This window comes from Pseudophryne corroboree, chromosome 10 (genome assembly GCF_028390025.1).
Source record: "Pseudophryne corroboree isolate aPseCor3 chromosome 10, aPseCor3.hap2, whole genome shotgun sequence".
Taxonomy (NCBI): Eukaryota; Metazoa; Chordata; class Amphibia; order Anura; family Myobatrachidae; genus Pseudophryne; species Pseudophryne corroboree.
This window is the reverse complement of record NC_086453.1, coordinates 381,152,239-381,174,950: the sequence shown is the minus strand read 5'-3', so window position 1 is coordinate 381,174,950 and position 22,712 is coordinate 381,152,239. Positions and strand designations below refer to the sequence as shown.

At 49.5% G+C, this 22,712-nt stretch overlaps 1 protein-coding gene across 1 annotated transcript in view; it reads right to left on the bottom strand.

Moving 5' to 3' along the window:
- Positions 1-1,033: 1,033 nt before the first annotated feature.
- LZIC (leucine zipper and CTNNBIP1 domain containing) overlaps positions 1,034-22,712 on the bottom strand; it is a 52,750-nt gene continuing 31,071 nt past the window's right edge. The window contains exons 3-7 of the mRNA XM_063943832.1: positions 12,466-12,601; positions 4,762-4,860; positions 4,591-4,686; positions 1,493-1,574; positions 1,034-1,247 (exon numbers count right to left, since the gene is read on the bottom strand). Of these exons, the coding sequence (XP_063799902.1) occupies positions 1,189-1,247; positions 1,493-1,574; positions 4,591-4,686; positions 4,762-4,860; positions 12,466-12,601 (472 nt within the window). The 3' untranslated portion in view covers positions 1,034-1,188. The remainder of the gene's footprint in view (positions 1,248-1,492; positions 1,575-4,590; positions 4,687-4,761; positions 4,861-12,465; positions 12,602-22,712) is intronic.

Below are 22,712 nucleotides of genomic sequence, written 5' to 3'. Positions count from 1 at the left end.
GCTCCCCTGGAACCAGACATATTCAGCATTAAAGTTGTGTATTTCATCTGGAGGCACAGTTCCAGAAGGCTGGCTATGTGCGGTCAGGCCACTGTCAGAAGTAGCGAGCTTGTCTTGTTATAAACTTCTGGGGCTGCTCCAATGCTTAAAATTTAAAAGTTGAAAAATGCTACCAGGGATACCTGCGAGTGTCTCTAGCCCCTCCCCACCCCCATTCCGGAACCAGAGATATTTACAGTTAAAGTTGTTAACCAGGGACACAATTCCGGAGCTATGCCAAATGCTGTGGGAGGCTACAGTCGGACGCAACAAGCTCGCCTCTCTACAGGTTTATGGGGCCACTCCAGGGATTAAGATGTAAAGGTTGGAGAGGGATAACAGGGGGAACCAGCGGAATGGCCCTACCCCCCCCGGACTGGATATATTGTCTGTTAAAGTTGTGTATTTTGTCCCAGGGACAATTACAGTCGGAAGCAGTGATATCGCTGTGGCACAGGCTTCCGTGGCTGCTCTGTGGTTTAAAACGTAGAGGGGGATGAGCACCACCAGAGGATACCTATGGCTTGTTCCCACCTCCCAGAGGCAGAGCATTCTCAGTGTCTGATGTGAGGAGTGTGTTACTGGGGCTTCCTCAGGGAAGATGGATCCTCCTGTGGGATGGATCCCGGAGTGTCACTGTTTTTCCTGCGGATAGTGAAGTGTGTGTGGGGAAAGGGGAGCGGGAGAGGTGATAGAACTGATGTAAAAGCCCCCTCACCCACAAAATTGAAAAAGTAACAGACTCAAGACAAATCCCCCAACGTTTATTACAAAACCTAAAGTTATAATTTATTGGCATACAATCAGTAATGTAGAAAAAAACACGTATTAAATAAGTGCATGTGATGCTAAATTATAATGACCACCTGTCACCCGCATTGTGGCTCATTGTAAAAAGATAAAAATGCTACATGGAGTCCGCTCCGCTAAACGCGGGACGGGTTCATAAACCTAGAAATACAGAAAAGCAGTCACCCCCCCCCCCCACCCCAGACAACAACACCCCCCCGTAGAGTATGAAACTGCACATCCTGTTCTAATACAAAACACACTCCAAACATATACACACACACCGGCCACCAGTCTCCGCGTAGCAAAGCAACGCAAGAGGCGGAGTGACCAGGAAAACCGCAGCACTCTTCTGAGCCATCACTTCTTAGTGTTCCCCACTTCAATGCTCGCCAGAGCCAACACCTTGTGCCCGGACCCTGCAGGACAAACAGGAGGAAAACGGTGTTACACCGGGGAACCACACTGACCTTCCCAACACATGTACATAGATATTGCCCGCCTCCCGCGCTCTGCAGGACGGGTGCCTCCATAGGGAAGCGTGATAGTGACCGGTGCACTGCGGGTAGTACAGACACCCACAGCACGGTGGGCAGAAGCTGACCCTATTCCCCCGCAGTGGAGTGTAGATTCCCGCACTATAGATGAAAGATACAGAACGTACCTAAACCTTCGGAGACTTTCTGAAACTGGCTGAGCGCAGCGCCTGCGTTCTCTGAGAGAAAGGCCTCATCATCTGCGGTGAGCTGCGGGAAGAACAAGAGGAAAGAACCTTTAAATTTATCACATGCTACTAACAATCTACTGATATCAGTTATCATTTACTGATCAGTTCCAGAATAAAAAGAAATGTTTTTGGAAGGGTGGCGCACAGGAAAGATGTTACTGTAACAGCTACAAGACACTTCGCAGACTGTACTGGAAAAAGGGCAGAATCTGATCGTGGAAACTGATTTCTCTTTCAGAGGCTGTTATTAGAGAGTTATATAATTAGTCATTCATCTGCTGATAATACAGTTTATTAGAGGCAGCAAGTGCCTAGAACAATGCTACAACATGTCTAAGTATACATCACGTCAGAGGCTGGGAATAAGTGTGCACAGCAATAAAACAAAAACACATGTATCTAGATCAGAGTTTCCCATCCATTACAGTCCAGGTTGTAAGGATAGCCACGCTTGAGTCCAGATGGTTAAATCAAAGTGAATGAGGAACTAATGAAGTCACCTGTGCTCAAACATGGATATCCTTAAAACCTGTCCTGTAATGGCGGAGCTTGGGAAACGCTGATCTAGAGGATATGGCATGAATAATGAGGGAAAACAAGGCAGTGATATTTGAATGAATAAATGGACCTATTGGTGAGGGACGGGGAAGGGGGAGGGGGTTAGGGATGTCGCTCAGGGGCAGCCTCAGTACACTGGAGGGAGTTCTGCACCTGAAGGACGGGGCGGAATCTGAGGATGGGGAAAGAGGGGCACAGGAAGGAAACCAAGAGACACGTGTTAATATACAAATCATTTATTAGGCTAGATGCCATGGGGAAGGTTGGGGGACATGATGTGTTACAGGACGCTGAGTAGCGGGGCAGAGACTGCGTATGATTACAGATATGAGGACGAGGCACAGGGAGTACGATGGGCTTGGCGGGACCATAGTCACTCTAGGGATCTATTCAATGCATGTCACATCCTTTCCGACGGAAAGGATTCGACAATGCAGTATTCAATTTGCGGCCCAATCCGACAGGTTTTGGCCGTTCTCGACACTGTCAATCCGACATTTTTTAAAGTCGGATTGACATTGTCGAAAAACGGGACTAAAAGCTGTCGGATTTGGCCGCAAATACGACCAAACTCGTGGATCAGCAGCTAATCCTTCGATCCACGTGTTTTCCGACAAGTCGGAATTGCTGACCTGTCGTAAAAACAGCAGCCCCATTGAATAGATCGAAACACGATTCGACTGAAAAAGTCGGAAACTGCCATCTTACCGACAAGACGGCAGTTCCGACTATAATTGAATACACCCCTAAGAGAGGAAATCAGACTGCTGATCTCAGTACGTGGAGGCTGGCACCAAATGCAGAGAACAGGTCCTCCGACGTAAGTCACACGTGGTAGGAACTCGGGGCCTCGTTCTAAAGTGGGAGCAAAGCAGAAGAGAGGCAGTGACTGCGCACCTGGGCTAACCATGCTGCATTGTAGGATTTGCCCAGCGTGCGGAACAATGTGTATTCCCTACCGCACCCTAGCAGTGCAGCATGACTTGCCCAGGTGCGAGTTACTTGCAGTATTTTGCTTTACTTCCACCTCAGAATAATGTGATTTTCCGTTGACAGCTTCATCTTTAGTGCAAACATTTCTGTAAGACGCGGATGCCCCCTCTCAGATATCTGTCACATTCTCAGGGCCCAATGACTCCCCGATATCAGATTCCTGTGAGGTTCATGTGCGTCTTACTGCTGGAATGAGCCCCACGCAGATCACTCGGGCAGGCAGTGTCCCCAGTCTGGACAGGAGATGGAGTGTTAAAGTGTGTACACACGGCGTGACGGGGTGTCGCGGCCGATACTCACTGTATTGTGCCCAGAGGCATGTAGTCCGTATCGGCCCCGCCTGCATCCACTATATTTTCTTGCAATGCCGATCCCACGGGACTGCGTATCGGCATCGCAAGCTTATACACACGGTGCGATATAGATTATATAGTCCACATTGCACGGAAAAAGGCACCGTGTGTATGCACCTTTAGATGTGCATCAGAATAATCTACAGGCACTGGTGGAACAGCCCCACAGAAGACCCAGGTAAGACTTGACCATCGGTAATATGTCCAGTTTCAGACAGTCATTTAAAAAAATCGTATGTTAACAATAGACCAAGTCTCTATATGGAGAAAGTGAAGTGCGTATTACACCAAAGGGGGACAGAGCTAGCATATACCTATAGCAGCAGTAAGCCCAGATGATCAGGGATAACAGATACAGGGAATAGCCTTACCTGGCACCAGGAAAACAGAGGTTTAGCTATGGGGGTGCCTTGTTTCTGGGATGACGAAGGTTTCTATGGTTACAGCACCACTGTCCTAAGCGCCACATTTCATACATGTCCTTTAATGTGTCAAAGATGTAACTGACGTAATCACTGGCCCCGTGGTCGCTACATACTGTATACTGTACATCACCAGGAATATTCTATTGGTTCTGCTGTCAAATAAATCTATTCGCTGATTTTATACGCAAATTTAATCTAACGAGACGTCATTTGACAGATGCCCTTTTAAGAAGCATTAACAAGGAAAACTAAGTACTACTAAAAAACTCATTGTTACAGGTTGCCTCTCCCATATCTGAAAGTCCAGTATCTAAAATATATTGTGTGCGTGACTGAGAAAGCGACACCTCTCCTTCCTGATAGGCTCAGTGTGCACAAACTCTGTTTCATGCACACGTTTATTCACAGTATTGTAAAATATTACCTTCAGGCTGTGTATGAAACGTACATGCACTCTGTAATTAGACTTGGGTCCCGTCCCCAACAGATCTTCTTATGGTATGCAAATTCTCCAAAGTACAGAATAACCTCATATCCAAAATATTTCTGGTACCCTGTACTTCAGCCATGGGAGACGTGTCCTGTACCAAGTTACATTTCTCCAAACTCTCCCGGCACACAGCTATAGTATAATTATCTTTCGGTATAAACAAGACATGAGTGATGTAAATACGTCAGAAAAGTAGCGGTATTCCCGCGATTTTACCTTCTCTCCCAGCTTGCGCAGTGCAGTGAGGATCTCCCCTTTCTGCTGTGTGTAGAGGTCCCGTCCCAGCTTACCCACCATTAGATCCCGGTCCATCTAGGAAAGAGAAGTTAGATTCAACACAACCAGCCAGTCGCAACTTTGTATTTGTCAAGCGGATGAGAATCTTACGTCTGCCAACCGCGTCCTCAGCTGCCCGGGCTGCTTCTTCGCAAACATTCTGATGACTTCAGGCGTCTTAAAGGCTTGGCTGATCGCTGCTTGAATAGCCTGACAGACACGGTGGAAATGACACGATATTAATTCTATGTGACGCCCGTAACTGGGTCAGCGCTTTAGGTCCAGGCGTCCCTTTTACAAAGACAATGGACTTTGAAGAAAGCAAGGAATACATTTATTCCTATATATGGGCTGTGTGGGGAAAGTTTCAATAAATCTCAGATTAATAAATAATATAAAGCAAGAGAGTACACATTTCCATCATTCATATTAGCCTCCACTTACCAGCTACTATAGCGGAGGTCTACAATCAGGCAACAATTATAGCAACGTTACCCCGGCAGGGCTTCCTTTGAAACCCTGCAAGTTGATAATGAAGGGGATTCTTGTGAGGCGAAACGGAGGAAGAATTAATTGTCCGTAAGGGTGGAAGTGTATACATAGTGTGATACTCCGAGACACCAGAAAATTCCCTTCCCACGTGGCCCGGATCCCTGAGCGGAACAACTCAATGTTCCAATGCTCCTGCAGTAGACTCAGGATGGTGTGAAAGGAGCCGTTCATTCTCTGCACCAGGAAGAGGTTGGAGGAAAAGACCAGACCCACCATATGCCCTGCAGATGGCTGCTGCGTCAGTAAGCCCTGGAGGGCAGAATGGAAGGTTCATCCCTGGGAACCTGTGCTAGGGTGAAACAATCAGGAGCAGGGCTGGAGAAGGACACCCAGTACCCATGGATGACTGTACTGACGTTCCCAGGGGCCAGACATGCTGCCTGAGCTGGAGATGATGCAGAGGAGAGAGGGAGTCCGCACTGCTTCCAAGGGCTTAGCTGGCAGTCAGGAACACTTACAGAGGATGTAGCGTTGGCCCACTGCAAAACCTACCCGTGGAGTCCTTGATAATCTCTTCAGGATCAGACACATAGAGGGCCTACTCTTACAGATGTATCGCAGACATTAGTGTTCACTATCTCCTCATCGTACCCACATGCTGCCACCACCCCATTAGACATGGCTTATGTCATCCAAACCTATGCCCACTGTGTAGGACAATGCGCCCTAGGATATAGGACATCCCTTGCCTCAGCCCTGCACTTAGTGTGCCATCCTGGGACCGTTCCAGGACTTGATCTTTCCCAAATCAAGGTCACTTTGACCAGGAGAGCAGTGTAAATAAATAGGGGTTGAACAGCATTCCTGGTGTCATTCTTTTCCTAAGCGGAGCATAGAGCCACCACCAGCTCATGTTCCCCAAAAGCTGAGCAAAAAGGAAGGGAGCTCGCTATATGAAGAGTGAGGACCCTGCGGGTACTCAATCATATTTCATAGGTCCGAACTTATTCTCCAACCTCATCTCCCTACACACTCCTGCCCACCTCACTCCACGAACAAACGCCGCCTCTCCACCCAACTGATTAGTTCCTTCCCCAAGATTCTGCCCGAGCTGCTCGCTACCTCTGGAATTCTCTCCATATCAGACTCTCCACAAAACATCAAACAGGCTCTCAAGACCCAATTCTTTACCCTCGCTCAATGTCTCTCCCATGTCACCCCTGTCTGTCTGTCCCTCTCCTATAGAGTGTAAGCTCTCATCCTAACCCACCGCTCTACACTCCTCACTCACTGTCTCCTCTGTGTCACCCCTGTCTGTCTGTCCCTCCCCTATAGAGTGTAAACTCTCATCCTAACCCACCGCTCTATACTCCTCACTCACTGTCTCTCCTCTGTGTCACCCGTCTGTCTGTTCCTCCCCTATAGAGTGTAAGCTCTCATCCTAACCCACCGCTCTATACTCCTCACTGACTGTCTCTCCTCTGTGTCACCCGTCTGTCTGTCCCTCCCCTATAGAGAGTAAGCTCTCATCCTAACCCACCGCTCTATACTCCTCACTCACTGTCTCTCCTCTGTGTCATCCCTGTCTGTCTGTCCCTCCCCTATAGAGTGTAAGCTCTCATCCTAACCCACCGCTCTATACTCCTCACTCACTGTCTCTTCTCTGTGTCACCCCTGTCTGTCTGTCCCTCCTCTATAGAGTGTAAGCTCTCATCCTAACCCACCGCTCTATGCTCCTCACTCACTGTCTCTCCTCTGTGTCACCCCTGTCTGTCTGCCCCTCCCCTATAGAGTGTAAGCTCTCATCCTAACCCACCGCTCTATACTCCTCACTCACTGTCTCTCCTCTGTGTCACCCCTGTCTGTCTGCCCCTCCCCTATAGAGTGTAAGCTCTCATCCTAACCCACCGCTCTATACTCCTCACTCACTGTCTCTCCTCTGTGTCACCCCTGTCTGTCTGCCCCTCCCCTATAGAGTGTAATCTCTCATCCTAACCCACCGCTCTATGCTCCTCACTCACTGTCTCTCCTCTGTGTCACCCCTGTCTGTCTGCCCCTCCCCTATAGAGTGTAATCTCTCATCCTAACCCACCGCTCTATGCTCCTCACTCACTGTCTCTCCTCTGTGTCACCCCTGTCTGTCTGCCCCTCCCCTATAGAGTGTAATCTCTCATCCTAACCCACCGCTCTATGCTCCTCACTCACTGTCTCTCCTCTGTGTCACCCCAGTCTGTCTGCCCCTCCCCTATAGAGTGTAAGCTCTCATCCTAACCCACCGCTCTATACTCCTCACTGACTGTCTCTCCTCTGTGTCACCCCTGTCTGTCTGTCCCTCCCCTATAGAGTGTAATCTCTCATCCTAACCCACCGCTCTATGCTCCTCACTCACTGTCTCTCCTTTGTGTCACCCCTGTCTGTCTGCCCCCCCCTATAGAGTGTAATCTCTCATCCTATCCCACCGCTCTATACTCCTCACTCACTGTCTCTCCTGTGTCACCCGTCTGTTTGCCTCTCCCCTATAGAGTGTAATCTCTCATCCTAACCCACCGCTCTATGCTCCTCACTCACTGTCTCTCCTCTGTGTCACCCCTGTCTGTCTGTCCCTCCCCTATAGAGCGTAATCTCATCCTAACCCACCGCTCTATGCTCCTCACTCACTGTCTCTCCTCTGTGTCACCCCTGTCTGTCTGTCCCTCCCCTATAGAGTGTAATCTCTCATCCTAACCCACCACTCTATGCTCCTCGCTCACTGTCTCTCCTCTGTGTCACCCCTTTCTGTCTGTCCTTCCCCTATAGAGTGTAAGCTCTCATCCTAACCCACTGCTCTATACTCCTCACTCACTGTCTCTCCTCTGTGTCACCCCTGTCTGTCTGTCCCTCCCCTATAGAGTGTAAGCCTTCATCCTAACCCACCGCTCCATGCTCATCACTCACTGTCTCTCCTCTGTGTCACCCCTGTCTGTCTGTCCCTCCCCTATAGAGTGTAAGCTCTCATCCTCACCCACCGCTCTATGCTCCTCACTCAGTGTCTCTCCTCTGTGTCACCCCTGTCTGTCTGCCCTTCCCCTATAGAGTGTAATCTCTCATCCTAACCCACCGCTCTATGCTCCTCACTCACTGTCTCTCCTCTGTGTCACCCCTGTCTGTCTGCCCCTCCCCTATAGAGTGCAAGATCTCATCCTAACCCACCGTTCTATGCTCCTCACTCACTGTCTCTCCTCTGTGTCACCCCTGTCTGTCCCTCCCCTATAGAGAGTGTAATCTCTCATCCTAACCCACCGCTCTATGCTCCTCACTCACTGTCTCTCCTCTCTGTGTCACCCCTATCTGTCTGTCCCTCCTCTATAGAGTGTAATCTCTCATCCTAACCCACCGCTCTATACTCCTCACTGACTGTCTCTCCTCTGTGTCACCCCTGTCTGTCTGTCCCTCCCCTATAGAGTGTAATCTCTCATCCTAACCCACCGCTCTATACTCCTCACTCACTGTCTCTCCTCTGTGTCATCCCTGTCTCCCCCTCCCCTATAGAGTGTAAGCTCTCATCCTAACCCACCGCTCTATACTCCTCACTGACTGTCTCTCCTCTGTGTCACCCCTGTCTGTCTGTCCCTCCCCTATAGAGTGTAATCTCTCATCCTAACCCACCGCGCTATGCTCCTCATTCACTGTCTCTCCTCCGTGTCACCCCTGTCTGTCTGCCCCCCCCATAGAGTGTAATCTCACATCCTATCCCACCGCTCTATACTCCTCACTCGCTGTCTCTCCTGTGTCACCCGTCTGTTTGCCTCTCCCCTATAGAGTGTAATCTCTCATCCTAACCCACCGCTCTATGCTCCTCACTCACTGTCTCTCCTCTGTGTCACCCCTGTCTGTCTGTCCCTCCCCTATAGAGTGTAATCTCTCATCCTAACCCACCACTCTATGCTCCTCGCTCACTGTCTCTCCTCTGTGTCACCCCTGTCTGTCTGTCCCTCCCCTATAGAGCGTAATCTCATCCTAACCCACCGCTCTATGCTCCTCACTCACTGTCTCTCCTCTGTGTCACCCCTGTCTGTCTGCCCCTCCCCTATAGAGTGTAAGCTCTCATCCTAACCCACCGCTCTATGCTCCTCGCTCACTGTCTCTCCTCTGTGTCACCCCGTTCTGTCTGTCCTTCCCCTATAGAGTGTAAGCTCTCATCCTAACCCACTGCTCTATACTCCTCACTCACTGTCTCTCCTCTGTGTCACCCCTGTCTGTCTGTCCCTCCCCTATAGAGTGTAAGCTCTCATCCTAACCCACCGCTCTATGCTCCTCACTCACTGTCTCTCCTCTGTGTCACCCCTGTCTGTCTGTCCCTCCCCTATAGAGTGTAAGCTCTCATCCTCACCCACCGCTCTATGCTCCTCACTCAGTGTCTCTCCTCTGTGTCACCCCTGTCTGTCTGCCCCTCCCCTATAGAGTGTAATCTCTCATCCTAACCCACCGCTCTATGCTCCTCACTCACTGTCTCTCCTCTGTGTCACCCCTGTCTGTCTGCCCCTCCCCTATAGAGTGCAAGATCTCATCCTAACCCACCGCTCTATGCTCCTCACTCACTGTCTCTCCTCTGTGTCACCCCTGTCTGTCTGTCCCTCCCCTATAGAGAGTGTAATCTCTCATCCTAACCCACCGCTCTATGCTCCTCACTCACTGTCTCTCCTCTGTGTCACCCCTGTCTGTCTGTCCCTCCCCTATAGAGTGTAAGCTGTCATCCTAACCCACCGCTCTATGCTCCTCACTCGCTGTCTCTCCTCTGTGTCACCCCTGTCTGTCTACCCCTCCCCTATAGAGTGTAAGCTCTCATCCTAACCCAGCGCTCTATGCTCCTCACTCTCTGTCTCTCCTCTGTGTCACCCCTGTCTGTCTATCCCTCCCCTATAGAGGGTAATCTCTCATCCTAACCCACGGCTCTATGCTCCACACTCACTGTCTCTCCCCTCTGTGTCACCCCTATCTGTCTGTCCCTCCCCTATAGAGTGTAAGCTCTCATCTTAACCCACCGCTCTATGCTCCTCACTCACTGTCTCTCCTCTCTGTGTCACCCCTGTCTGTCTGCCCCTCCCCTATAGAGTGTAAGCTCTCACCCTAACCCACCGCTCTATGCTCCTCACTCACTGTCTCTCCTCTGTGTCACCCCAGTCTGTCTGCCGCTCCCCTATAGAGTGTAAGCTCTCATCCTAACCCACCGCTCTATGCTCCTCACTCACTGTCTCTCCTCTGTGTCACCCCTGTCTGTCTGCCCCTCCCTTATAGAGTGTAAGCTCTCATCCTAACCCAACGCTCTATGCTCCTCACTCACTGTCTTTCCTCTGTGTCACCCCTGTCTGTCTGTCCCTCCCCTATAGAGTGTAAGCTCTCACCCTAACCCACCGCTCTATGCTCCTCACTCACTGTCTCTCCTGTGTCATCCCTGTCTGTCTGCCCCTCCCCTATAGAGTGTAAGCTCTCATCCTAACCCACCGCTCTATGCTCCTCACTCACTGTCTCTCCTCTGTGTCACCCCTGTCTGTGCTCCTCCCCTATAGAGTGTAAACTCTCATCCTAACCCACCGCTCTATGCTCCTCACTCACTGTCTCTCCTCTCTGTGTCACCACTGTCTATCTGTCCCTCCCTTATAGAGTGTATGCTCTCATCCTAAGCCACCGCTCTATGCTCCTCACTCACTGTCTCTCCTCTGTGTCACCCCTGTCTGTCTGTCCCTCCCCTATAGAGTGTAATCTCTCATCCTAAACCACCGCTCTATGCTCCTCACTCACTGTCTCTCCCCTCTGTGTCACCCCTATCTGTCTGTCCCTCCCCTATAGAGTGTAAGCTCGCATCCTAACCCACCGCTCTATGCTCCTCACTCACTGTCTCTCCTTTGTGTCACCCCTGTCTGTCTGCCCCTCCCCTATAGCGTGTAATCTCTCATCCTAACCCACCACTCTATGCTCCTCACTCACTGTCTCTCCTCTGTGTCACCCCTGTCTGTCTGTCCCTCCCCTATAGAGTGTAAGCTCTCATCCTAACCCACCGCTCTATGCTCCTCACTCACTCACTGTCTCTCCTCTGTGTCACCCCTGTCTGTCTGCCCCTCCCCTATAGAGTGTAAGCTCTCATCCTCACCCACCGCTCTGCTCCTCACTCACTGTCTCTCCTCTGTGTAACCCCTGTCTGTCTGCCCCTCCCCTATAGAGTGTAAGCTCTCATCCTCACCCACCGCTCTGCTCCTCACTCACTGTCTCTCCTTTGTGTCACCCCTGTCTGTCTGCCCCTCCCCTATAGCGTGTAATCTCTCATCCTAACCCACCGCTCTATGCTCCTCACTCACTGTCTCTCCTCTGTGTCACCCCTGTCTGTCTGCCCCTCCCTATAGAGTGTAAGCTCTCATCCTAACCCACCGCTCTATGCTCCTCACTGTCTCTCCTCTGTGTCACCCGTCTGTCTGCCCCTCCCTATAGAGTGTAAGCTCTCATCCTAACCCACCGCTCTATACTCCTCACTCACTGTCTCTCCTCTGTGTCACCCGTCTGTCTGCCCCTCCCTATAGAGTGTAAGCTCTCATCCTAACCCACCGCTCTATACTCCTCACTCACTGTCTCTCCTCTGTGTCACCCGTCTGTCTGTCCCTCCCTATAGAGTGTAATCTCTCATCCTAACCCACCGCTCTATGCTCCTCACTCACTGTTCCTCCTCTGTGTCACCCCTGTCTGTCTGCCCCTCCCTATAGAGTGTAAGCTCTCATCCTAACCCACCGCTCTATGCTCCTCACTCACTGTCTCTCCTCTGTGTCACCCCTCTGTCTGTCCCTCCCTATAGAGTGTAATCTCTCATCCTAACCCACCGCTCTATGCTCCTCACTCACTGTTCCTCCTCTGTGTCGCCCCTGTCTGTCTGCCCCTCCCTATAGAGTGTAAGCTCTCATCCTAACCCACCGCTCTATGCTCCTCACTCACTGTCTCTCCTCTGTGTCACCCGTCTGTCTGCCCCTCCCTATAGAGTGTAATATCTCATCCTAACCCACCGCTCTATGCTCCTCACTCACTGTCTCTCCTCTGTGTCACCCCTGTCTGTCTGTCCCTCCCTATAGAGTGTAATCTCTCATCCTAACCCACCGCTTTATGCTCCTCACTCACTGTTCCTCCTCTGTGTCACCCCTGTCTGTCTGCCCCTCCCCTATAGAGTGTAAGCTCGCACCCTAACCCACTGCACCCTGACTCCATGGTCTGAGTCTCCTCTTCCCTGGGACGCGCTACGGGGGGTATATAGCGGTATATGCAGGACACAGACAACACACGCAGTGTAAGATGTAACTTCCTCACCAGCTGCATCCCGCTGAGCTCATCCACCAGCGTCATGTTTCCTGCCACAATCTTCTGCAGGGAGTCGCTAAACTCACTCAGCTGCTCCAACGTTTCTTTCTTCGTCTCCTCGTACTCATCGGCGTCCAGCTCATCTCTGGCAGAGGAAGAGGACAACTCACCTTAGAAGCAGTGACGCCAACTACTGCAATTATCATTTACTAACACATGAGGCGTTTCATCGGCTGTCTGCAAATGTGCAAGCCAGAGACACAGCTAGGGGACTAGGGTAGTCGGGGACTAATCATTAGAGGACCTGCAATCCCTCACAGTCCCAGAATTATTATATTGGATGTAATATGTATAGAATAGTAGTGTCCAGAGATTGCCATGGGCCGCTAATGCGATGCGATCACATTGAACCGTTTTTAGCACAGTCCTGATCTGCACGTGCGCTTTCTGGCAAATGCGATCGCATTGACGCGAACGGCTCTGCCTGACTGACAGGCAGAGGCGTGCGCGGGGCAGTCAGGGGCGGTGACGCGGCGTTGTACTGGAAACGGGGGGGGGGGGGGGCGGGATCAGGGCAGGTGCGTGACATCACATGCGGCTGCTGCAACGGGAAACATGGCGGTGGCCTGACTGCCTTCCCAGCCAGGCTGCGGAGGCAGGGGGCTTCCCTTATTTAGTGGTGCAATCACAATTGAATTGCAATCGCATCGCAGGCCGCCATCAGCACGCGGGGCAACCTTGCTCTGTGCTGGGCGGGCCCAAACATGCGATCCAAGCAGTTGCAGCTTTGCTATATTAGCAATACTGCAATTGAAGCTGAATAAGGTCCGTAGAGCATACACACTAGACGATATCGTGAACGAGGTGTCGGAATAGGGCCACATCATCTACAACGTCGTCTAGAGTCTCCCCGGCTTTACAGTATCAGATCTGCGAGGAGCCAGCGCTTATATAACCAAAGGTTTAATTTTTCCTGCTCTGTTATTCAGGCCTAAAGGTAATATATTTATATAAACAACTAACCCTACAGAACCAATGTTTTCCTGTAACAGGTAATTCAGGTCATGTGATAAACCATGTGACACAGCACTCTATCAGGCTGGCTGCTACATAGAATATGATAGGTAAAGGCTTTCCATTCTACTCTGCTGTATTCCTGCACAGAGGCTATTAGATACTGCTGGCCAATACAGCCCTATGAGGTCACTAATCCTCTGCAGAGCGTGCTGTAACACTGTTCCGTGTATCCAGCCAGCGGGCATTCTGCACCGGTGCCGACACAAACAATTACTATGACACTGCAGACAATGAGAGGCGAACATGGAAGCAACAGTATTTTACCAAAAACCCAGGACTGACCCGTTTTACACCGCACCTTGGATCCGGGTTATTACCCGGCCAACACCATTTATACCCCTTTCACACCGCACAAATAACCCGGTATCGACCCAGCATATTGCCGGGTAAATACGGGTCGGCGTGCGGTGTGAAAGCGACATGGTGGAATTCCCGGGTCGCCTGACCCGGTAATTCAACCCGGGAATAAAGCAGTGTTATTCCCGGGTTAAATAACAGGTCAGTGGCAGCGTAAACGTGTTCCCGGGTTGATGCGACCTGGGACCCGTTCACTACAATAGGGAGAGGTGGGGCGGAGATGCGCTCATCTCCCAGCGCCGGCTCCGCCGCTATGGCAACCCGCCCGGCATAATGCCGGTTCAGGGAAGCCTGCTGTAGCGTCCAATGCCGGATCCCACCCGGGAAGGACCCGTTTCCAATTCCAGGATTGGATCCGGCATTTGCGGTGTGAAAGGGGTAATACACTGAACCCAGGTCTGCGCTTCCTGTCACTCATAGACCCTCTCTTGAGGTGAACTTCTGCATACACAGCCAATCAGTAGCTTTTAAGCATAACCCGGGTCGGATAACGCGGGTAGAGCAGTTTACATGGCATCGTTACCTGGGTCCAACCCTAGTAGCTGCCAGGGTCAGATTCCCAGGTCACTCACCCTGGGTTATTTTTCAAGGACCCTATTATACCAAGCTGTGATCTGGGTAGACCAGGCAATAACCAGGGTTATTACGGCAGTATAATACCGCTTACACATCGCCAATGCCGGATCCCACCCGGGAATTGGAAATGGGCCCTTCCGGGGTGGGATCCGGCATTGGCCGCTACTGCTGGCTTCCCTGACCCGGCAATATGCTGGGCGGGTTGCCATAGCAGCGGAAGGCGGAGCCGGCAGCAGGGGCGGAGCTGGGAGATGAGATAATCTCCGAGCTGCCTCTCCCTGTTGTAGTGAACGGGTCCCGGCCCGTTTACGCTGCCAATGACCCGGTATTCAACCTGGCAATAGCACTGCTTTATTCTCGGGTTGAATTGCCGGGTCAGGCGACCTGGGATTTCAGCGATGGCGCTTTCACACCGCACGCTAACCCGTGTCGACCCGGCTATATGCCGGGTCGATAACGGATTATTTGAACGGTGTGAAAGGGGTATTAAAGGGGTATTAGCAAATACATGTCAGACCTTCCCATAACATTAGTGTGAATGAATAAATAGGAATTTAATTACCTACCGGTAAATCCTTTTCTCGTAGTCCGTAGAGGATGCTGGGATCCACATTAGTACCATGGAGTATAGACGGGTCCACCAGGAGCCATTGGCACTTTAAGAGTTTGATAGTGTGGGCTGGCTCTTCCCTCTATGCCCCTCCTACCAGACTCAGTCTAGAAACTGTGCCCGAGGAGACGGACAACTTCAAGAGAAGGATTTAACACAGATAGTGGCGAGATTCACACCAGCTCACACACATAATGAAACCAAGCTGTCAAGTTTGGAAACTCAGCAACTGCTAAAACATTACTTATCAAATAACAATGCAGTACATAACTAAAAACAAAGTTGTACTGAACCAGAAAACCACTGCAGGAAAACGAAGCGCTGGGCGGGCGCCCAGCATCCTCTACGGACTACAAGAAAAGGATTTACCGGTAGGTAATTAAAATCCTATTTTCTCTTACGTCCTAGAGGATGCTGGGGTCCACATTAGTACCATGGGGATGTACCAAAGCTCCCAGAACGGGAGGCAGAGTGCTGAGGTTCCTGCAGAACTGATTGACCAAACTTTAGGTCCTCAGAGGCCAAAGTATCGAACTTGTAAAACCTAGCAAACGTGTTCGACCCAGACCAAGTAGCCGCTCGGCAGAGTTGTAAAGCCGAGACACCCCGGGCAGCCGCCCAGGAAGAACCCACCTTACGAGTAGAGCGGGCCGTAACAGATGTAGGACACGGCAATCCTGTCGTAGAATACGCATGCTGGATAGTGAACCTGATCCAGCGAGAGATCGTCTGCTTAGAAGCAGGACACCCAATTTTCTTGGGATCATACAGGACAAACAGAGAGTCCGATTTCCTGTGACGAGCAGTCCTCCTCACATAGATTTTTAGAGCCCTTACAACATCCAAGGACTTTGAAGAAATTGAGGAGTCAGTAGCCACTGGCACCACAATAGGTTGGTCGATATGAAATGCCGACACAACCTTCGGAAGAAACTGCTGACGTGTCCGAAGCTCGGCTCTATCTTCATGGAAGATCAAGTATGGGCTTTCACATGACAAAGCCCCCAACTCCGACACACGTCTAGCAGAAGCTAAGGCCAACAAAGTGACAGCCTTCCACGTGAGAAACTTGACCTCAACCTCCTGTAGAGGCTCAAACCAGCCTGAATGGAGGAACTGCAACACCACGTTAAGATCCTAGGGCGCAGTAGGCGGTAAAAAGGGAGGTTGGATGTGCAGAACTCCGTTCAAAAAAGTCTGAACCTCAGGGAGGGCAGCCAACTGTTTCTGGAAGAAAATGGACAGGGCCGAAATCTGGACCTTTACGGATCCTAACCTCAGGCCCATATCCACACCTGCTTGCAGGAAGAGGAGAAAACGTCCCAGTTGAAACTCAACCGTAGAAAACTTCTTGGACTCACACCAAGATACATATTTTTTTCAAATACGATGGTAATGTTTAGACATTACCCCTTTCCTAGCCTGTATCAGGGTAGAAATAACTTTGTTCGGAATGCCCTTCCGAGCTAGTATCTGGCGCTCAACTTCCATGCCGTCAAACGTATCCGTGGTAAGTCTTGATACGCGAACGGCCCCTGCTGCAGCAGGTCCTCCCGAACAGGAAGAGGCCTCGGCTCTTCTAGCAGCAGATCCAGAAGATCCACGTACCAAGACCTTCTTGGCGAGTCTGGAGCAATGAGGATCGCTTGAACCCATGTTCTCCTTATGAGCTTTAGCACTCTTGGAATGAGTGGGAATGGTGGAAACACGTACACCGACTGGAATACCCACGGAGACACCAGGGCGTCCACTGCCACTGCTTGTGGGTCCCTCGACCTGGAACAATATCGCCGAAGCTTCTAGGTGAGACGAGAGGCCATCATGTCTATTTGGGGTATACCCCAAAGATTTATTACCTCCTTGAACACCTCCGGATGGAGACCCCACTCCCATGGATGGAGATCGTGTCTGCTGAGGAAGATTGCTGACAGCGCCAACGCGTGTATTTCTGCCCAGAGGATGATTCTTGTTACCTCTGACATTGCATCTCTGCTCTTCGTTCCGCCCTGTCGGTTTATGTAAGTCACTGTCATTACATTGTCCAACTGCACTTGAATGGCCCGATTTCTCAGAAGATGGGCCGCTTGGAGAAGACAGTTGTAGACGGCTCTTAGTTCCACAATGTTTATCGGTAGACCGGCTTCCAGACTTAACCACCTTCCTTGGAAGGTTTCCCCTTGAGTGACTGTGCCCCAGCCCCGGAGACTTGCATCCATGGTTAGAAGGATCCAGTCCTGAATCCCGAACCTGCAGCCCTCCAGAAGGTGAGGTATTTGCAGCCACCAGAGGAGTGAGATCCTGGCCTTTGGCGACAGACGTATTCTCTGGTGCATGTGTAGATGAGATCCCGACCACTTGTCCAGGAGATCCAGTTGGAAGGACCGAGCATGAAACCTCCCGTACTGTAGAGCCTCGTAAGAGGCCACCATCTTCCCCAGAAGGCGAATGCACTGATGAACAGACACCCGGGCTGGTATCAGGACATCCCGGACAATTGTTTGTATCACTAACGCTTTATCCTCTGGAAGAAACACCCTCTGCACTTTCGTGTCGAGGATCATTCCCAGAAAGGACAACCTCCTGATTGGTTCCAAATGTGATTTTGGAAGATTCAGGACCCAACCGTGTTCCCTGAGAAGCTGGGTCGTGAGAGCTATGGACTGTAACAGCTTCTCCTTGGATGAATCCCTTATCAGCAGATCATCCAGATAAGGAATTATGTTCACCCCATCTGCGGAGGAGAACCATCATTTCCACCATCACCTTGATGAATACCCTTGGTGCTGTGGAGAGGCCGAAAGGCAGGGCCTGGAATTGAAAATGACAGTCCAACAGTGCGAATCAGAGATAAGCTTGATGCTGCGGCCAAATCGGAATGTGGAGGTACGCATCCTTGATATCCAGGGATACCAGGAATGCCCCATCCTCCAGACCTGATATCACCGACCTTAGAGACTCCATTTTGAACTTGAACTCCCTCAGGAAGGGGTTTAGTGATTTTAAGTTCAGAATGGGCCTGACCGAACCATCCAGTTTCGGTACCACGAAAAGGTTTGAATAGTAACCCTTGTTTTGCATCTGGGGAGGAACTGGTACAATAACCTGAGCCTCCACCAACTTCTGGATGGCTCCCTGTTGGATAGCCCTGTCTGACAGCAAAGCTGGCAAGCCTGATTTGAAGAACCGGTGAGGAGGGAGATCTTGAAATTCCAACCGGTACCCCTGGGACACAATATCTTGCACCCAGGGATCCAGGCCAGATGACACCCAGACGTGACTGAAATGCCTGAGTCTCGCACCCACCGGCCCCACCCACCGTCATGCTGAGAACTTTGGCGTACCTGAAGCAGGCTTCTGTTCCTGGGAACCCGCAGCAGCAGGTTTCTTGGATTTTGGTCGACCTCCTCTAAAGAAAGTGTTGGACAGTTTGGCCTTTCTTGTTTTAGTAACCCAAAAGGACTGTGACGCAGCTGAAGAAAAGAGTTTCTTCGTAGCAGGTGCAGCTGAGGGGAAAAAAGGTGACTTACCCGCTGTAGCCGTGGAGATCCACGCATCCAACGCTTCCCCAAAGAGAGCCTGACCTGTGTAGGGTAGGGTCTCAACACCTCTCCTGGATTCTGCGTCGGCAGACCACTGGCGCAGCCAAAGTCCCCTACGAGCTGAGACAGACATAAAAAACCAACTTTACCAGAGAAACTCTGTAGAGCTCCCCTAGCTGTGACCGGCTCCTCCGGGCACATTTTCTAAACCGAGTCTGGTAGGAGGGGCATAGAGGGAGGAGCCAGCCCACACTCTCAAACTCTTAAAGTGCCAATGGCTCCTAGTGGACCCGTCTATACCCATGGTACTAATGTGGACCCCAGCATCCTCTAGGACTTAAGAGAAATACCCCTTTCACACCGCCAATGCCGGATCCCACCCGGGAATTGGAAACGGGTCTTTCCCGGGTGGGATCCGGCATTGGACTATAACTGCAGGTAATATAACGTGCCGGTTACCATAGTGGCGGGGAGCGGAGCCAGCAGTGGTGGCGGAGCTGGGAGGTCAGCTCATCTCCGCCCGCCTCTTCCCTATGTACTGAACGGGACCCGGGTCGCATCGACCCGGCAGCCCGTTCACGCTGCCACTGACCCGGTATTAGAACCTGGGTTGAATTACCGGGTCAGGCGACCCGAGAATTCGACTATGGCCCTTTCACACCGCACACAGACCAGTGTCGACCCGGCAATATGCCGGGTCTATACCGCGTTATTTGTGCGGTGTGAAAGTAGTATTAATATATCTGGGATGGACCAGAAGCCTTGCTGCCATCCAAGTGTCAGGACTATGTCTGGGCTAGATCAGGGGCCAGGCTATCATTACTATATAATATGAGGTATTATTATCCCTATATCCCAGTGTCAGGACTATGTCTGGGCTAGATCAGGGGCCAGGCTATCATTACTATATAATATGAGGTATTATTATCCCTATATCCCAGTGTAAGGACTATGCCTGGGCTAGATCAGGGCCAGGATATCATTACTATATAATATATGAGGTATTATTATCCCTATATCCCAGTGTCAGGACTATGCCTAGGCTAGATCAGGGCCAGGCTATCATTACTATATAATATATGAGGTATTATTATCCCTATATCCCAGTGTCAGGACAATGCCTGGGCTAGATCAGGGGCCAGACTATCATTACTATATAATATATGAGGTATTATTATCCCTATATCCCAGTGTCAGGACTATGTCTGGGCTAGATCAGGGCCAGGCTATCATTACTATATAATATATGAGGTATTATTATCACTATATCCCAGTGTCAGGACTATGTCTGGGCTAGATCAGGGGCCAGACTATCATTACTATATAATATATGAGGTATTATTATCCCTATATACCAGTGTCAGGACGATGTCTGGGCTAGATCAGGGGCCAGGCTATCATTACTATATAATATATAAGGGATTATTATCCCTATATCCCAGTGTCAGGACTATGTCTGGGCTAGATCAGGGGCCAGGCTATCATTACTATATAATATATGAGGTATTATTATCCCTATATCCCAGTGTCAGGACTATGTCTGGACTAGATCAGGGGCCAGGCTATCATTACTATATAATGTATGAGGTATTATTATCCCTATATCCCAGTGTCAGGACTATGTCTGGGCTAGATCAGGGCCAGGCTATCATTACTATATAATATATGAGGTATTATTATCCCTATATACCAGTGTCAGGACTATGTCTGGGCTAGATCAGGGGCCAGGCTATCATTACTATATAATATATGAGGTATAATTATCCCTATATCCCAGTGTCAGGACTATGTCTGGGCTAGATCAGGGGCCAGGCTATCATTACTATATAATATATGAGGTATTATTATCCCTATATCCCAGTGTCAGGACTATGTCTGGGCTAGATCAGGGCCAGGATATCATTACTATATAATATATGAGGTATTATTATCCCTATATCCCAGTGTCAGGACTATGTCTGGACTAGATCAGGGGCCAGGCTATCATTACTATATAATATATGAGGTATTATTATCCCTATATCCCAGTGTCAGGACTATGTCTGGGCTAGATCAGGGCCAGGCTATCATTACTATATAATATATGAGGTATTATTATCCCTATATACCAGTGTCAGGACGATGTCTGGGCTAGATCAGGGGCCAGGCTATCATTACTATATAATATATAAGGGATTATTATCCCTATATCCCAGTGTCAGGACTATGTCTGGGCTAGATCAGGGGCCAGGCTATCATTACTATATAATATATGAGGTATTATTATCCCTATATCCCAGTGTCAGGACTATGTCTGGACTAGATCAGGGGCCAGGCTATCATTACTATATAATGTATGAGGTATTATTATCCCTATATCCCAGTGTCAGGACTATGTCTGGGCTAGATCAGGGCCAGGCTATCATTACTATATAATATATGAGGTATTATTATCCCTATATACCAGTGTCAGGACTATGTCTGGGCTAGATCAGGGGCCAGGCTATCATTACTATATAATATATGAGGTATAATTATCCCTATATCCCAGTGTCAGGACTATGTCTGGGCTAGATCAGGGGCCAGGCTATCATTACTATATAATATATGAGGTATTATTATCCCTATATCCCAGTGTCAGGACTATGTCTGGGCTAGATCAGGGCCAGGATATCATTACTATATAATATATGAGGTATTATTATCCCTATATCCCAGTGTCAGGACTATGTCTGGACTAGATCAGGGGCCAGGCTATCATTACTATATAATATATGAGGTATTATTATCCCTATATCCCAGTGTCAGGACTATGTCTGGGCTAGATCAGGGCCAGGCTATCATTACTATATAATATATGAGGTATTATTATCCCTATATCCCAGTGTCAGGACTATGTCTGGGCTAGATCAGGGGCAGGATATCATTACTATATAATATATGAGGTATTATTATCCCTATATCCCAGTGTCAGGACGATGTCTGGGCTAGATCAGGGCCAGGCTATCATTACTATATAATATATGAGGTATTATTATTATCCCTATATCCCAGTGTCAGGACTATGTCTGGGCTAGATCAGGGGCCAGGCTATCATTACTATATAATGTATGAGGTATTATTATCCCTATATCCCAGTGTCAGGACTATGTCTGGGCTAGATCAGGAGCCAGGCTATCATTACTATATAATGTATGAGGTATTATTATCCCTACATCCCAATGTTAGGACTATGCCTGGGCTAGATCAGGGGCCAGACTATCATTACTATATAATGTATGAGGTATTATTATCCCTATATCCCAGTGTCAGGACGATGTCTGGGCTAGATCAGGGGCCAGGCTATCATTACTATATAATATATGAGGTATTATTATCCCTATATCCCAGTGTCAGGACTATGTCTGGGCTAGATCAGGGGCCAGACTATCATTACTATATAATGTATGAGGTATTATTATCCCTATATCCCAGTGTCAGGACTATGTCTGGGCTAGATCAGGGGCCAGGCTATCATTACTATATAATATATGAGGTATAATTATCCCTATATCCCAGTGTCAGGACTATGTCTGGGCTAGATCAGGGGCCAGACTATCATTACTATATAATGTATGAGGTATTATTATCCCTATATCCCAGTGTCAGGACTATGTCTGGGCTAGATCAGGGGCCAGACTATCATTACTATATAATATATGAGGTATTATTATCCCTATATCCCAGTGTCAGGACTATGCCTGGGCTAGATCAGGAGCCAAGCTATCATTACTATATAATATATGAGGTATTATTATCCCTATATCCCAGTGTCAGGACTATGTCTGGGCTAGATCAGGGGCCAGGCTATCATTACTATATAATATATGAGGTATAATTATCCCTATATCCCAGTGTCAGGACTATGTCTGGGCTAGATCAGGGGCCAGGCTATCATTACTATATAATGTATGAGGTATTATTATCCCTATATCCCAGTGTCAGGACTATGCCTGGGCTAGATCAGGGGCCAGACTATCATTACTATATAATATATGAGGTATTATTATCCCTATATCCCAGTGTCAGGACTATGTCTGGGCTAGATCAGGAGCCAGACTATCATTACTATATAATAT